This window comes from Mercenaria mercenaria, chromosome 10, assembly GCF_021730395.1.
Source record: "Mercenaria mercenaria strain notata chromosome 10, MADL_Memer_1, whole genome shotgun sequence".
Taxonomy (NCBI): Eukaryota; Metazoa; Mollusca; class Bivalvia; order Venerida; family Veneridae; genus Mercenaria; species Mercenaria mercenaria.
In genome coordinates, this window is record NC_069370.1 from 8,189,283 (window position 1) to 8,207,292 (window position 18,010).

The 18,010-nt window shown below is 34.6% G+C and overlaps 1 protein-coding gene across 2 annotated transcripts in view; it reads left to right on the forward strand.

Annotated features, from left to right (window-relative positions):
- Positions 1–555: 555 nt before the first annotated feature.
- LOC123561012 (glycerol kinase-like) overlaps positions 556–18,010 on the forward strand; it is a 30,501-nt gene continuing 13,046 nt past the window's right edge. For both annotated transcript variants that reach the window (XM_053552231.1, XM_053552230.1), the window contains exons 1-10: positions 556–677; positions 10,628–10,701; positions 11,144–11,250; positions 12,681–12,758; positions 13,077–13,156; positions 13,840–13,977; positions 15,654–15,763; positions 16,235–16,337; positions 17,174–17,241; positions 17,886–17,928. In XM_053552231.1, coding sequence (XP_053408206.1) covers positions 612–677; positions 10,628–10,701; positions 11,144–11,250; positions 12,681–12,758; positions 13,077–13,156; positions 13,840–13,977; positions 15,654–15,763; positions 16,235–16,337; positions 17,174–17,241; positions 17,886–17,928 — 867 coding nt within the window. In that variant the 5' untranslated portion in view covers positions 556–611. The remainder of the gene's footprint in view (positions 678–10,627; positions 10,702–11,143; positions 11,251–12,680; positions 12,759–13,076; positions 13,157–13,839; positions 13,978–15,653; positions 15,764–16,234; positions 16,338–17,173; positions 17,242–17,885; positions 17,929–18,010) is intronic.

The following is an 18,010-nucleotide window of genomic DNA, read 5'->3' on the forward strand; positions in this document are numbered from 1 at the left end:
TCTTTGTGGCTTGACGCACACGAAAGTGCCTACGTCCCTGTAAAGGGTTAGACAGTAACGGAAGATAAATAGAGAGAACAAGTATTGCATGTTTCAGTACAACTAACGTTGTTCTAGTATATTCCACATTATGTTAAGAAAAGATCTAATGCCGAATTCAGTCACTAGCCCTAATTGTCACACATCTAAGCTTTTATTCTTCAGAGGATTCGGCGTTGTTATTGTTCTCTCGTCTTATTGGTTCCTATCGCAACTAATGACAGCCTGGTTTTCCCGCCAGTATTGAGGATATCACGTGATTATTGATGTTCTGCACGTGAATAGTGTTCTATAACTATATAAATAATTAATGTTTCCCGAATTTTCACTCATGGAAAGTAATCATTATACTTGTAGAAAATCTATGTATGATTTTTTTCTACTTTTTAAAGAGAGATAAAAGTACTACAGGATCTAGATGCCCCCTTTTGCATGACGAGATAAAATAAAAAAAAGTGGACACCTGTCTGCAAAAATAGTACGGGTACAAACAGGTTTTAGATATAGAGGGAGTCGCTTGTGTAAAAGAAAAAAATAATCTTAGTTTTCCTTTCCAAACTAATTAAAAAGCGATGTCAAACTCTGTAGGGCCTCTAGTTGGAGCTGTGGACCAGGGAACTAGTAGCTCAAGATTTCTGGTAATAAAAGCACAGAACAAGCATATCTAATATATCGACCATTGTCAGAGTAAGGATATCCTTTGACATGGAGTATTTCGGATAGCATTTAGTTTGGATAAACAAACAAATTGTGATTTATGAATGTTTCATAGGGTAAATCCGGGGAGAAAATACTTTCTCTACAGAGGATTTTATTTTTATGCCCCCGGCATCTATTGTTGTGGGAGACATATAGTGATTGTCCTGTCCGTTCGTCTGTCTGTCCATACGAGGTTAACCAAAAGGGACCATTTTGCCTAGCATCAATACCCCTTACTAGAATGACTTGATACTAATGCAGATGTAACCTGTGACCATTCCTCATCTTCAGACATCACCTGACCTCAGTTTGACCTTGACCTTGAACTTGACCTCGTTTTGGACTTTGGTTGCTTTGTATCGACAAGGATGCCACCGGGGGCATCAAGCGTTTATTGAACGCAGCTCCTTGTTTTATCTGTTACCCAACACGGGATTACATTAGTCCAACTGATTTGACGCGATTCTAGGAAATATTGAGATAATATTTTGGCAGTGGCTACGATTACGGTATCGTAATAATAGGTTCCGAAGTTCCGTATTCCTCAACAATCCTATGAGGATAGGCTAGGATTACGGATGTATTTAAGAGGCATCATATGTATGTTAGGCCATGCATAAATGATGTTGTAATTTTGTTCTATCATACTTCACTTAAAAGAGCAGGGTTTTTTTTCAAATGCCTGCCCTACTATTTCGTTTTATCAATCAGCCATTTTGGGTTAGTATAATCTTAAACGATATATTAATGGCGGCGCGCAGAAATAGTATAGAAATTATCCAGCTGGCTTACGGAAGGTCTGTGGTTCTAACCAGGTGCCCGCTCGGGAAAGTCGCCATATGACCTATAATTGTGTCGGTGCAACGTAAAACCCAACAAAATAAAATAAATTGATGGTCAAAGTTTCATTTTAAAAAATATTCAGTACTTTTAATTTTGCTTGTCATTTGACTTTTCCGCGAAGAAACAGGCGAAATCAACACCTGTATTCATACATTTTTCTTTCCAAAACCGTACTAAATATATATTATTTTTTTTTGAAAATTGGCGAAATCAACATCCGTATATGTTTTTTTTTCTTTATTTCGTTTTCGATATTTAAGTGAAAAAAGTAAGTTCACAACATCATTTCATGTCTTTACATATATTTGATGCCTCTTTAAAAACTTCTATAATCCTAGCCTATCCTCAAAGGAATGTCTAGGAATACAGAACTTCCGTAATCCTAGAATCATAGGCTAGGATTACGGTACCGTAATCGTAGCCACTGCCTAATTTTTTCATATTGGCAATATCCCCACTCGCGTCAAACACTCGAAAGACCAAAATAGTTGAAGCAATTTCCAATGAAATTTTCATCGCTGCCGACGCTTTACATGCTATAGGTTTAAATGCCAATTATTTCACGAATTGGCCATAAATTCAAATAAAACTTACATGTATCGAAAGGGAATTCAATTCCTCACTGATTTATGTAAAAATTATCAAATAATATCCAAAATTACGAATTTTCTGGTGATTTAAACCTATGTATGTACTGTACACGATTAACGTTTATCGACTGTCTACACGCCAATATGCGCAAGCGATAAAACCAATAACTTTACATGACTGTGTACTGTGATTTATCTTCCATTATTTTGGTCCTTCAAAGTTTTGACGTTTAGATTGCCCGTCACAAATATAAAACAATCGAACGTCGAATTATGTTGACTAGGATTACATAAGAGAAACAATGGATTATGGACTGGATAAATGAAATGATTTGCACACACTTTAAAACAGGAAAAACAGGGGGAAGTGAATTCAGACCTGTAGGTGAAAGTAAAGAATGTCAGACGGTTTGACCCCTTGACATTTTGACCCCTTAAATTTTTTTACCAAAGATGACACCTTGACCCCTTAGTGACACTTTGACCCCTATTTTCAGTGACACCTTGACCCCTACATTTTTTTATTTGACACTTTGACCCCTTAGATTTTTTTGTGGCTAGGGGTATATTTTTCTGCAGTTTAATTTCTTAATGTGCATGCAAGTCATTGATAAAAGCTGTAAATGGACAAGTTCTAGGCTATGAGTAGGTTACAAAGTATGGTTTTAAATTATGAGTGTTGGTTTACTCGTGTTGGTATTATTAACAATGATGTTTCACAAACGTTTGCAGGTATCTAAGCAATTATTTAGATGAAATTACTAATCATGTTAGTAATTAGATATAAATAAATTCATTTATTAATTGAAATAAAAAATAACTCTCTGTTCGAAACTTCTCATTTACTGGTATTCTACTTTATTTTTATAAATAAATACAAGTAACGCTAAACTATGTACATGGAACAGAAAACATAAATATAAAACATTATACAAAAGACAGAAGACTGTAAAACATACAAATCAAACAAAAGACAACAAAGACACAAATAAGAAAAATACATCACTTAAAACATAAAATACATTGAATAAATACACTTTGTACACTATTTACATGAAATAGACAACATAAATATATAAACATTATACAAAAGACAGAAGACTGTAAAACATACAAATCAAACAAAAGACAACAAAGACACAGATAAGAAAAATACATCACTTAAAACATAAAATACATTGAATAAATACACTTTGTACACTATTTACATGAAATAGACAACACAACATAAATATATAAACATTATACAAAAGACAGAAGACTGTAAAACATACAAATCAAACAGAAGACAACAAAGACACAAATAAGAAAAATACATCACATAAAATATAATACACTTTGTACACTATTTACTTGATACTGGTCAGTCACTGGCACTGTTTTTTCAATTTAATTGAGGATTTACATACGGCCATAGATCTCACCAACCTGGGCAAGAAAGTCTTTGCACACAATGTCATGGTCATCGTATTTGTCCCAAAGATCGCCAATACGATTGTCCATTGACACATACACTTGGCGGTGGTTCCTTATCACTGCCTGTTGAGACACAAGAGCAACAGTGATTGATACCAACTTTCTTTCCTGATGAAGAAGTGGAACTAGCACGTAGAATGGCAGCGTGCTGCGTCCAGCTTTCTGGTTGAGGCGCCGGTGCCAACCCTCACAGTCGTTGTTTGTGCATACAGGCTGCTTGTAGACACTCCACTCATCGACCGTCCACACACTTGAGCACAACCACTGGTCCCAGACGTATTGGAAAAGATCCCGCACTGGCTGCGAGCTGGTCATGGCCCGGTCCCTCAGACGTTGGAACGCTCTCTCGATGTCCCGACCCGGTAGAAAAGGAAGAGCAAGTAGCTTGCTTATCAGCTGATGAACGGTTGTCCTGTCCTGGTAAGTTTTGGCGAGACCATGCTCCTTCACATGACGAATGATGGACTGAGCCCAGTGGAAAGCACACCCATGTAGAGATGTACCTGGGAAGACCTCCCGAAGAGCCTGCCACAAACCTGAAATTGATCAGATAAATTAGACATAACACACAATACATATGTTTACGTTTAAACCATTTTCATTGTAAACCAACACTTTTAATACATTAATAGATTTACTTATATAACTCTTTATTGTTCAGTATCTATATATTGTATTGGCATTAAAAAGTTGAAAGAATATTCTTAACGGATGCCTGATTCAATAAAGTCTTCAGTTATTTAACTATTCAGATATAATGTAAATTATACATAAACTGTAATAATCACTCACGGTTCTGTATGTGAAGTGATGTTTGGGGCATCTCCACGAGTGACGTCAAACGGTTCTTCATCAACCGATTCGTTGGTGGTACTGTCGGCGACTGGTTCAGCAGAAAAGTCTGCAGAAGTACCCATACTCAGACTCAGATTGAAGGCCCCCGGTGGAGTGGCATCGCTGCTTTTCTGCTTACATAGGTGACAAGTAAACGCTAGCTCCTGACCAAGTCGATTTGCTCTGCGGTACTGAACTCTGGTGATTTCTGTAACAATCAAAGAACTGAAATATGTTTGTTTGCAACTTGCTAGTTTAATTTAACCTTAGTGCTGACCAAAACTCGGATATTATTTCTAATATATTTGATATGTGAATATAAATTAATTAATTCATTTATAATTTTTAGACAAAACAGTAAAAACATTCGTATATAATTATTTCTTACTACTATTATTTTACACTACAACTAACACACAAATCAGAGTCACTGTCACTGTCCGACATTATCACAATATTATAAATCACAATAATCACACTCACAGATAATATATTCCAATAACATACAAAGTTGTAAGAATAACATATTTAGTAAAATTTTGCAATTTATCATAAAACTTAGTTACTCAGTTTTTCTATGGGACCAATTGAAACCTTTTTAACAATTGAGTTATATTCTGAGAAACAATAAAAAACCAATGAAATAACTTCTTACATAAGAAAGTTAATTTTACGATATCAAACATCAAAGTGATTTAATTAATCATAATGATATATAATATTCAATTAGCAAATTAAGGGACACCAACAATTAAGAAAGAATTGATCAATGGGATTATCTTATAATTACTTGCAAATTAGCCCACTTACATAAAGTTGAAATCAAATGATTTCTTTGATTCAAAGTCATTCTATATTTTAATACAGCATTTATACTTACCATTATATCATTATCGCTTTTTTACATATTCTTTGATGTGTCTTTTGATGTCAAAATCTTCAAATAATGTGATTAAAACTGTATTATTTTCTGATGTCTGTTCCTTTTAAAACACTAAAATAATGTTAAATATTTGAGCCAGAATATCTGTCAATATTCAACAAAAACTATAAAAGCTAACAATAAACACTGCACATTGACATATAACATGTAAATTTTTCACTTAACCAGGCAAATAAAAAAATATTATTAGGGGTCAAAGTGTCACTATGAAAAAATTGAAAATAGGGGACAAAGTGTCAAGGGGTCAAGGTGTCATCTTATTTTATTAGGGGTCAAAATGTCAAGGGGTCAAAACGTCTTGCTACCAAAGTAAAAGCTCAGAAACCTGCCCTGGTAGTAAAAACACTGACATGTTATTTTTGATATAATATTATGTACATTTAATGTATTTGTTTGGTTATCATTGGAATTTTCTTCTGAGAAAGTGGGGAAAAACATACTATTTTATGAGGGCCCTGCCAGCAAAAATCATCACATACGATATATTCAAATTCAAATGCATTCTATTCATGTCACATGTCTACAGTGTGATATTTCAGTGATGCAGCAATATAAAGATGGTCATTGTGCACACAGCCACCAGTAGACACTGTCGTTCATATGACTGAAAAATTGTTGAAAAAAAAGCTGAACCCTGTCTACATCAATACAAAACTAAGAATCTGTCAATGACTGACCATCTGAAACATTTATCATATATATACATGTCGATGGGTCAGTGCAACACGGTCGTAACTCATTTTTTGAAAACTTTACAGGAGAAGCAAAAAACATTTTTGTATTCAAATGATGTAATGAAAAACAATACAATCTATATTATTTTTATCAAATAACAATAATAACTACAATACTATGGGAAAAAATGTCAAAAAAATGTTCACTGAGGAGTTATTTGAAAGTTTTCCAGTTACGACCATGTTGCGCTGAAATGTGTGGAAATTTTGTCAAAAACTTAGTGCAACAAGGTCGTAACTAAATGAGATAACAAATAATTTATTGGAGATAATTCATAACAGAGATGTTTATTCAAAAGTCTATTAATTCAATATTTTTAAGCATATCCATTTATCTTTTTCTGTACTTTCATTGACTTGTTTTACTTGCAAAAATGTCAAAAAAAAATCATATAATATGTAGAAATAAAAATGTACTACTACAAAAACACATTTTAAATTATTAAAAGTATTTTACAGTAAAAAGACAATAAGAGCTTGACTTGGTCCAAGATATTTGCATATTTTACTGAATGTAGGCTCTGAGAGTTTTAATATTCAAAGTTATTTCAGTATTTTACAGTAAATGGACATAATATAACAGCTTGACTGATCAAAGGTACATGAATATTTTACTGAATATAGGCACTGGGAGCCTTTATGGTCAAACTTATTTCATTATTTTACAGTAAATGGACAATAGAAGCTTGACTGGTCCAAAATATTTACATATTTTACTGAATATAGGCTCTGAGAGCTTTTATGGTCAAAGTTATTTCAGTATTTTACAGTAAATGGACAAAAAGTGCTTGACTGGTCCAAGGTACTTGAATATTTTACAGTATGTAGACACTGAGTGTCTTTAAAGTACAAGATATTTGCATATTTTACAGAATATAGGCATTATGAGCCTTTAAGGTCTAAGGTATTTGAATATGTCTGTGTTTAGTTATTAGATTTTCAACAAGAAATATGCACCGGTTCTGCAGCATGAATAACGCATGCCCCAGGAGCAAAATACTATTCTGCAAATAAACATGTGCATGCTTCTTGATACAAGTCTAAATGTCTTTTTATTACATAAAAATCTACACTTAAACAATTATCAATGGTATAAATTTGTTCTTTAGCTTGAGTAAAACTGAAAATGTTATAATTAAAGAACATGATAAACACAACAACACAGTCACATGAAACTAACATAAAAAATGATGCCATACACCTGATGTAAAATTTGAAAGTCAGTATGGTCTGTTCCTGGAAAATTTTGTAGAATATGTATGAAGTGGCAGCCTCTGATGCATATTTTTTGTCTAAATTTTCAGGTATTAAGAGGGTCCCCTCTTCCTATTAGGTTGGTCAGGGGGGTCTCCCTCTGGAATATAGGTATAAAATAGAAGCCTCTAGTGCCTTTTTGGGTCACAACTTTGAGGTACATGATGGGATACCTCCCTCCTGTTAAGGGGGTCAGGTGGTTCTCTCCCTGGATTTTCTTTTTTAATATAGGTATGAAATGGTGGCCTCAGGTGCAATTGGGTTTAAATGTAAAGGTATAGAAGGGGTTCAGAGGGTTTCCCCCCTAGAAATATTTTAAACATAGTTATGAAATATTGGCTTCTTGTGCATTTTTGGGTCTGAATTTTGAGGTACAAGAGGTTAGCCCTCCCTACTGTTAGTAAGACTAAAGTGAGGAGAGAGGGGAAGGGCTCTCCCCTGGAAATTTCTGTTATTTAGGTATGAAATGGTTGCCTCTTGTGCATTTCTGGGCCTAAATTTCGAAGTACAGGAGGGGATAACGCCTTCCTGTTTGGTATAATACCTCCTTCCTATTTGGGGAGGGGGAATGTGTCTCCTCTGGAAGTTTTTGAAAATTAGGTATGAAACTAGAGCTGCTTTTGAGAAAAGCACATGTCTCCCACAGCTGCCAAGTCATCACAATAGTAGTACGAGATCGGACGAGAAATGTTCAAGCGTAAACCCTTCTCCCTATATATTCTTAATTCCCAATCAGACTTCCAGTTCTTTGATTATCAAAAACAACCCAATCAGACTTTCAGAGCTTTGATACAACCTAATCAGACTTCCAGAACTTTGATTATCAAATACAATGCAATCAGACTTTCAGTGCTTTGTTTATCAAAAACCAATGTTTCAAGGGCCATACTTCCAAAGTGCCTGGGTTGATTTGGCTAGTTATCAAACTTGGATGAGGACTTACTGGCAAACACATTTTTTCAAGTTTGGGGAAAATTGGATAACTGTTCGACTTAAAGAGTGTGGACAAGATCTGTGATAGACGGATGGATGGACAGACAGGAGTTAATCAATATGTCTCCCACCACACAGTGGTGTGGGAGACATAATAATGGCCTCTAGTGCATTTGCATCGGTCTATATGTTTAGGTATAGAGGGGATACTTCCCTCCTGTTATGGCCTGCATTTCCCCTCCTGGAAATTTTGAAATGCAGGCATGAAATGGTGGCCTCTGGTGCAGTTTTGGGTCTATATATTGAGAAAAGATTATTTTGTTTGCATGCAACTTCGATGAGTTTAAGTCAGTGTGGGGTGGGGGATATAGGGGGAGCATGGGCTCTCTTGGCCATGGCCCTTGATCAGCCAGGCCTTTATGTTGGTGTTTTGCAACATAAAAATCAAGTAAATCATTCATTAAATTTAAATGTAAAATTATTAATGCTGATCATTTATGTTTTAGTGGTTTAACAACTTATACAAATATTCGATATACCTAACAAAATCTTCTGTATATCCAAATAAAACTTATCGGAATACGAGCTTTACAAGCAGAAGTCATGCTTCACTTATAGCACAGAAAAATTTCCACCTTTAATAATACCATTTTGTATTTTGCACAATTCATGGAAATATACATACAAAAGGAAAAATGTTCATTGTTATCCTTTCACAGTTTTACATGAAACTTGCATAAAGGAAAGTTTATTTAAAAATTACAAGTATAAAAAGCATAGCTGTCAAGGCTCCACAAAGGCCACGAGTGTGATCAGGGTTCAAAGGGAAGGTTTTCCCTCATGGGGGTCTAGAGGGCGATACTCCCTAAAAGCCGGAAACGCCCTCACACGGAAAATATAGATTTTTAACACAAAATATATCTAGTTTTGAATAGTCTCCCTCCGTGTTTACTTTTTGTGACGTTTATTCATGCGGTAGAAATAACACGTTGCACTGGTGAATGTAAAAGCTGTATTATACGGTATGGAAACACCGTGTCAATGTCTCCTCGCATGTTTGATTCAGTATTATTATAAATTTTCTACGAAAAAAAAAACAATTGATTTCTTTCTTTCTTTAAAATGCGTGGGACCTTGAATAGAAGGCATGTGAGTGTGATCTAGGGCCGAAATGCATGTGTCTTGACAGGTTTGAAAAAGGTGCATTTTTTCCTCTTAAAATTAAGTCAAGACATTATGAATAGGGCTTCTGATGCTAAAAACATGTTGGTCAATAAATTCTTAACATCACTTTGCATTGATAAGATATGAAATATGGTAATAATATTAATTTTGTAGTATAAATACCATTTCTAAGTTGTTTAAAAACTAAAATCATCCTTATTTATCATTTAACTATTGTAATATGTTACTCTTTGTGAGTTACAACCATGTTGCACAGAAATTTCAAAGTGAAATAGCATACTAACTCTGTGCAACAAAGACGTATGTTGAGTTACAACCATGTTGCACTGACTGAAAGTGTCTTCCTGAGATACAACCTTTTGACAATTTTACTTTTTTCACTTTAATTTTAAGAATGTGATTTAGATATTTTAACAAGTGATGTATTTCTGTTAAATAAGGCAAATTATGTAAAAAAGTGTATTTGGTAAAAAAATCAAGTTACGACCATGTTGCACTGACCCATCGATGTATATAACCTGAACATAAATATACACACATTCTCTTAGAACTGCTGCGCTGTATTTTATTAAGGCTTGCATTTCTTGTTCTGTCATTTTCAACCAAAAATTATAATATCCACTTGCCAACGATGCCCATTGAATATGTCTTTCAATTCCCGTTTTGATCAATAAGATTTTAAACATTGGAAAATTGGACAGTTTGGCTCCTGAAATGATCATGGCTATGTAAATGTTCAGAGTAAATAGACATTCAAAAGCTTCTCCAAATAAAATACAAGCACATAATATGTAGGTACCAACAAATATCAATAGTTCATAGTTCATACCTTGCATATCTCTACTTAATTTAATTTACTTTGTTTCAATTTTTTTTCAATGGGTCAGCATTTCATTAGAGTTACTCATTTGTTTTTGGACCAAAACAACTGAACCGTCTGATTATCACAAAATAAAGCAAAATAGTAAACGGTAAGTGAATAAATTGAGTACAATGACAATTTTTAGCCCTGCATGAAATCTACAAAGTTCTGTATATGACTTTTTGCCCATGTAAATTTCTGTTAAGTATTTTATAGCTATTTTTCATTCTTTCAGATCTTTTCAAGTAAGAATGCAGAACTTGTCACCTACCATCAGACAGAGATTCAACAGAAATGTCCTAAGGAAGGGTAGGTCTATCATATATTTGTATTATGTGTATGTTGTGGTATTGTTACAAAAACAGATTTGTCAATGCATGCAACAGTCTAAAAGCTGGTCAGTCACTACAGTCAAGGAACTGTGTGTGTGTTTCTTAATTACATAATATGTATTATACCTTTTTTTTCATAATATGAAATTTGGGTCTAGTATACCTTTAATAGGTTATTTAAACAAATATAAATAGTATTGTCTTATTGTTTTTTTTAAAGATTTTTAGCTCAGCAAACTGGTAAACAGTGTCAAACATTTTTTCCAAAAATATAAAATGGCAAGATAATTACATTTTTTTTGTACTTCGTGTCTTAAATATATAGATATACAAAACAATCAAGTACCAAAATGTGAATATTGATCCCTTTCTTATGAATATGATTTTGTATATTAAATAATTATATATCTTAATAACAGATGGGTAGAGGAGGATCCTATAGAGATTCTGGAATCAGTGAAGACATGTATAGCTAAAGCTGTGGACAATCTGAAAGCCCTCAATATCAGCCACCAGGATATCAAATGTAACTATACCTAGACATATACTGTTAACATTTCTCAAATCTTCTGTCAAGGCTTAGTGTTTATATTTTACAGAAGCAAGTGCTTGTTTATTCATTTGGATGATTGACAGACATCGTGGCTGTGTCACATTTGTCATAATGTTGTCTATGCACAATATATGTTGTTCCTGTAAGCAATTTTTATGCCCCAAAGGGAGGCATATTAGTTTTCAGCTGTCCGTCCGTTCGTCACAACGTTAACTTTTTGCTTAAAGGCAACGTTAACTTTTTGCATGAAGGCACTTTACTTGCGAACCACTGCACCCAGGACCTTCAAACTTTACATGCTAATAGTACTTATCGAGTACACGACCCCTATTGACTTTGGGGTCCCCAAGTCAAAGGTCAAGGCGCTGCGGGGGCATTTGTCACCATTAGTGACAGCTCTTGTTTGCTTAATAGTACAGCTACTAAAACTACTTCACCAAATGCTTTCAGACTCCTCACAAGTCATTGGCATCATGTGATGACCTTACCTGACAAGTTACATAACTCTAGCTTTAATTTTGTCAAAATTATGCCCGTTTTAATACAGAAATTTTATGAAAGTTTTGCATGTTGTCATATATCTCACAAACTATGTGAGTTAATGCTTTCAAACTCATTTTAATATTCCAATAATATAAGATGATCTCATGCAGCAGGTTTCATAACTACATTTTGTCAAAACTGTGCTCCTTTTTAACATAAAAACTAGGTGAAAGTTCTACATGTTTCTTAAACAGTACTGGTTTCCAAGTAGTTTATGGACCCAAATCACTATTTTTTGCCAATAACATTCAAACAAAACATTTTAGAAACATGAAATGTTCACAGAAACAACCTAGTTTCTTCATTTCCACCATGCAGTCTTCATATTACGCCTACATTCATAGCATGAATGTAGATGAGGCCTCAAAAGGAGTAGTTAATTCCATTATCTCAGTTACAGTACTCCAAGTAGTTTACCAGACCTTTCATTTTAACAGTTGTAATCTTTCTGTAAAAGCAAACATTTACCATTTTGTTATATAGATTCAAAATTAAAACATAATTCTAAACCAGTACTTGAACAAACACCATCTTTGGGGCTGTAAGATGACCTCAGATGTCAGGAAATCTTTTCTATGTAAGATAGTTCTTTGTGGAAGGGTTTTAAGTAGTTGAGCTCTTGTAAAGTAAACAGGCAGAGCCTAAAGTACCAGTATTTCTGAAAGTTGTTAATGCAGATAACTTTGTGGAAAATATATTAAAGGCAAATGATTATAAACTAGTAAAACATTCTCTGTGATTGTCCTGAAAAGTCAGTGGATTAAAAAATTCTATTTGTTAGGTGCATATTCTTACAAAATATGTTCATTTAATAATAAATGCATTTTTATGAGTTTTAAAAATTCATTTGTTGTGTTTAGGTATTGGTATAACCAACCAAAGGGAGACAACTGTAGTTTGGGATAAAGTAACAGGAGAGCCATTACACAATGCTATTGGTAAGATTTTCTGCAGAGAGATAGGACATTAATTTGTACATAATATAGGATACTAACAGTGCTAGAATAGTCCTGCATTGTAACATTTTATATTAAGTATTTAATTTTTACTGACATAATTTTTTGTATACTTTAATATTTCAAATATTTAGGTCATTACCAAACTTGTTTGATTACATTGTGTAAAATTTGGATAAAACATATTTAAATTAATTATCATCACAGAATTTAGCATTTTGTGTTCGTAATTGTATGTGGCACCATAAGCAAGTGTTCTGTCTTCATACTATTTCCTATACAGAATTTGCATATTTTCAGTGTGGTTGGACCTGAGAACATCATCAACTGTGGAGAAACTTATTGCTAAAACACCACAGAAAAGTAAAGATCATCTCAGGGTAAGTTCCAAATGAAAAGAAAAAAGACCAGTAAGGTTAGAAGCAGTTAGGTTTTGTTTGGGTTGAAGTCATACCGGCAGATTAGTTCAGGGGCTACAGGTAAATTTAACAGCCTGCCCGCTTAGCTCAATAGGGAGTGTACAGATCTACTGATCTTGAGGTCATGAGTTCTAGTCCCTGGCGAGGCATATATTCTCTGTGGCGATCTGATAAAAGACATTGTGTCTGATTTCATTTGTTCTCCACCTCTGATTCATGTGGGGAAGTTGGCAGTTACTTGCTGAGATAAGTTCATACTGGTGCAGAATCCAGGAACACTGGTTAGGTTAACTCACAGCTTGCCATTTACATAAATGAAGAACTGTTGGGAAAAGGCATTAACCCCAAACAAGCAGGTAGATTTAACAACCTCCTGAAAAATTGCTGGCTGGCATGCTCATAATATATGAGAAAGTTGGATCTGGTAATGGCTTAAACATGTAACCATGTAAGGCATGTGGTTAGACAGTCCCTGGCCATTTGCCATGAAGGCCTTTATATGAAGGAAGAACATACAATTTTGTAAAATTCCATATCAAAAGAAAAAAAGCAAAGATTTAATAAACTTTTTTACATATTTTTTATGAAGAGTAAAAGTGATGCCCAGTATCAGTCATTAATTAATTACTGATGATCTGTTTCAGCCTTTATGTGGCTTACCAATAACTACGTACTTCAGTGCCGTGAAGCTGCGCTGGTTGCTAGACAATTGTCCCAAGGTTGCTAAGGCAGCAGCAGAGGGGAGGTGCTTGTTTGGAACTGTTGATTCCTGGTTACTATGGGTAAGAACATGTTCTGTTTCAGTTAGTTATCTCCACTTTGAAGACTAGTTTAAATAAGGTAGCTTACTCACTGAATATTGTTGCATGTTACTGTAAATAACATTTAATTAAAGAAGAAACAAAACCAGGTTTGCTGTTTATTGTACCCCCCGACAACAAAGTTGTAAGGGGGGTGTATACTGGTTTCAGGTTGTCTGTCTGTCCGTCTGTCTGTCTGTCTGTCCGTCTGGCCGTCTGTCTGTAGACGCAATCTTGTGCGCACCATCTCTCCTTATCCCCTTGACAGAATTTAATGAAACTTCACACAAATGATCAGTACCAACAGTAGTTGTGCATGGGGCATGTTAGGTTCTTTTAGAAAAAAAAATTTGCAGAGTTATGGGACTTTGTTTTTTTGTTACTATACTATATACATAGACACAATCTTGTGCACACCATCTCTCCTCATCCCCTTGACACAATTTAATGAAACTTCACACAAGTGATCAGTACCAACAGTAGTTGTGCATGGGGCATGTTAGGTTCTTTTAGAAAAAAAATTTGCAGAGTTATGGGACTTTGTTTTTTTGTTACTATACTATATACATAGACACAATCTTGTGCACACCATCTCTCCTCATCCCCTTGACACAATTTAATGAAACTTCACACAAGTGATCAGTAACAACAGTAGTTGTGCATGGGGCATGTAAGGTTCTTTCAGAAAAAAAATTTGCAGAGTTGTGGGACTTTGTTTTTTTTGTTACTATACTATATACATAGACACAATCTTGTGCGCACCATCTCTCCTCATCCCCTTGACACAATTTAATGAAACTTCACACAAGTGATCAGTAACAACAGTAGTTGTGCATGGGGCATGTTAGGTTCTTTCAGCTACAAAAATTGCAGAGTTATGGGACTTTGTTTCTTGTTAACATACTATTTACATACAGTTTGCATATGCAATCTTGTGCGTGCCTAATCTACCAAACCCTTACACACAATTTCATGAAACTTCACACAAGTGATCAGTACCAACCCTAGTTGTGCATGGTGCATGTTACATTCTTTTAGATAAATATTCTGCATAGTTATGGGACTTTGTTTTTTGTTACTATACTGTATACATACAGTCTATATACATACAGTCCACATAATTATGCAATCTTGTGTGCGTCAAATTGCAATGTACTGTGTTAGTGCATGCGGGGGGTACATTCATCACCTTTAGTGATAGCTTTAGTTTGATATGAAATGAAAAAAGGACCAAGTCTCTGACTCACAAATACACAGTGATATTGTATGTGGTATTGCTTATTCCAGTAATTATTGTACATTGTATTATGTGTGATTAATACATTTCAAAGTACAGAATTAAAATGGTGTCAATTCAGAGTTTGTGAACATTAAAAACCATGTTTGAATCAAATAAGGCAGAATGAAATTAACAGTTACTCACTTATTAATAGCTTCACTATTTCATGTAGAATCATGTGCCTGTAGTTCTCAGAGTAAGTGTCACCTGTACTGTCTGACTGTGTCCGTATTTCTGATTAGTAATTTGCCATTCAGATGAGACAAAATTATTTACTGCCTACAGGATTCGTACTAAAAAAAATCCATGTAGAATTGAACACTAGAATAAATTAATTTAGAAATTTTGAAATAGTGACAACATTTTAAAACTACTGTAGAACATGACTGGAGGAAAAGAGGGAGGTCAACATATCACCGATGTAACCAACGCAAGTCGTACCATGTTGATGAATATTCAAGATCTCAAATGGGACGACAAACTTTGCCAGTGAGTATCTTGTGTGATATAGGAAACTGTCATAGGTTTGTTGTTCAAAGCACAGGCACCTGAGGCTGTATCTGTTAATATATGCACTGTCAGATCCCACCCACCTGCATATATTATATTATATTGATTAAGCTTCAAACACCTGTGTTCAAACAAGGTGTAGATATAGTTAGTCAGTCTCTATTGTGGCACAATATAATCTCTTGTCCATTGGATATCCAGACTAAGTCTTGTTGTCTGAAACCCAACAAATTTTGGTTGTTTCCCTCCATTGTACTGGAGTTTAATGTGTAGCACAAACTGAAGTTAGCTTTCATTGAAGATCGTTTGTCTCTGGACTATTGAACATTGAATTTCATGGTAGTTTTACAGTCTTGCTTTAAGAATATTTAATGGGATAACGAAATCTGGTCATGGGATTTCTGAAACCATATAGCTTCCGATGTTTATCAATTTTCAATTTTGTTTCAGATTTTTTGAGATCAGCAAGGACATGTTACCTGAGATAAGAAGTTCTGCTGAAACATACGGAAACCTTGTTGATGGACCATTGAAAGGACTACCTATATCAGGGGTAAATTTACTGAGAAATTATTAATATTCTTACAGGATTAAGTTTTGAAGATTTGGTGGTTTTATTAGTCTATGAAATTAAAATTCCATTGAACAAATAAAATTTCCCATTCATTTTATTTTCAAAACTTGAAATCCTTGAATTCTTATCATTGCAAAATTGCCATTCTGGTAGACACCACGAATTTCATGCCCAAGAAATAAATAATTACACAGTATTATGTATCATATACACCCATAACATTTTTTGGGGGGCCACCAAGGCTGAGCGATTAAGGTCATCAGATCACTTGCCACTCACCAGTGTGAGTTTGATACCCTGCATTGGATCTAGAATTCTTTCATATATATGAGGAAGCTGTCCAGTTAACTTGCAGAAGGTCACTCTGTGGTTCTATAAAGGTGCCCGAAACAATTTTTAGAGGGTGAAAAATCCATTATAATGTATATTGTGTGTGACTTAAAACCCCACATAAGAAGTGTTTACACCTTAGTTGTGTTGGATAATTTCACTTTACAGCACTGTTCCCAAAAAGTTGATTCAAGTGTGATCTTGCTATACATAATTGAGCTGTGCATGCATTGCTTGAAAATCCATTGAATCATTTTAATATGTTTCATTATATGATTTCAGCAAACTGGTCTGCCTTTGTAATATGTTCTTTTTTCAATATTGTGCCAGGCTTATAGAGCTTTTGATTCTCATAATAACTTCTTCTACACACAAATCTTGGATCTGCCTAAGGGCTATGAAGACGAAGTTCACTAATATATACATTTTTATATTTGAATAAATCTGTTTATCTGTATTTGTGTATGTTTATTGTATGTTCACAGATTCTAGGGGACCAGCAAGCAGCTCTAGTTGGACAGCTGTGTTTCAAGCCAGGACAGGCCAAAAACACGTAAAATTTATTGTCAAATTTCTTTTTCGTATGATTTAGTTATTTTCCCTGCTTTACAGCAAAGTGTACAGCTACAGAACAAATTGTGCCCAAACTCTGTACCAGTGTTCTGAATTATCAGTAATCCTGTAGGACAGATTTCATTTCTCTATCTTTCAGAAGGTTCTCCGTGACGGAGTGGTTAAAGTCACTGACTTCAAATCCCTTGCCCCTCACCGATCTGGGTTAGAGCCTCGCTTGGGGTGTAGATTTCTTTATGTGAGGAAGCCATCCAGCTGACTTTTGTGAGGTTGGTGGTTCTACCCAGGTGCCTGTCCATGATGAAACAATGCCTTCAGGGGCACATAGGGTCTTCCTAAAAGCTGGAATATTGCCTTATGAGGTATAATTGTGTCAGTGTGATGTTAAACCCAACAAAAACAGAAAAAAACAACATCTTTTATACTTCTGCATCATTAAATGACCTCATGATGCCTCTTTTTTTGTACCTTTGGTACAGCTTTTGACATTTAAAGCTTTTAATTTTGAGTATCTTTTTATTCAAGCATTTGTTTAAGAGATGGGCACAGTCATACAAAAGATAAAGATTTGCATGAAGTTCTAGATAAAGTTATTTTACTGAATGAATAATATTTTCTCCACAGATATGGTACAGGCTGCTTTCTGTTGATGAACACAGGCAATGAGGTACACATCTCCATTCAGAGTATATCAGATAATAATCGCATTTTCCTCAATATTCACTAACAGGGTGACTTGCATATTAAAA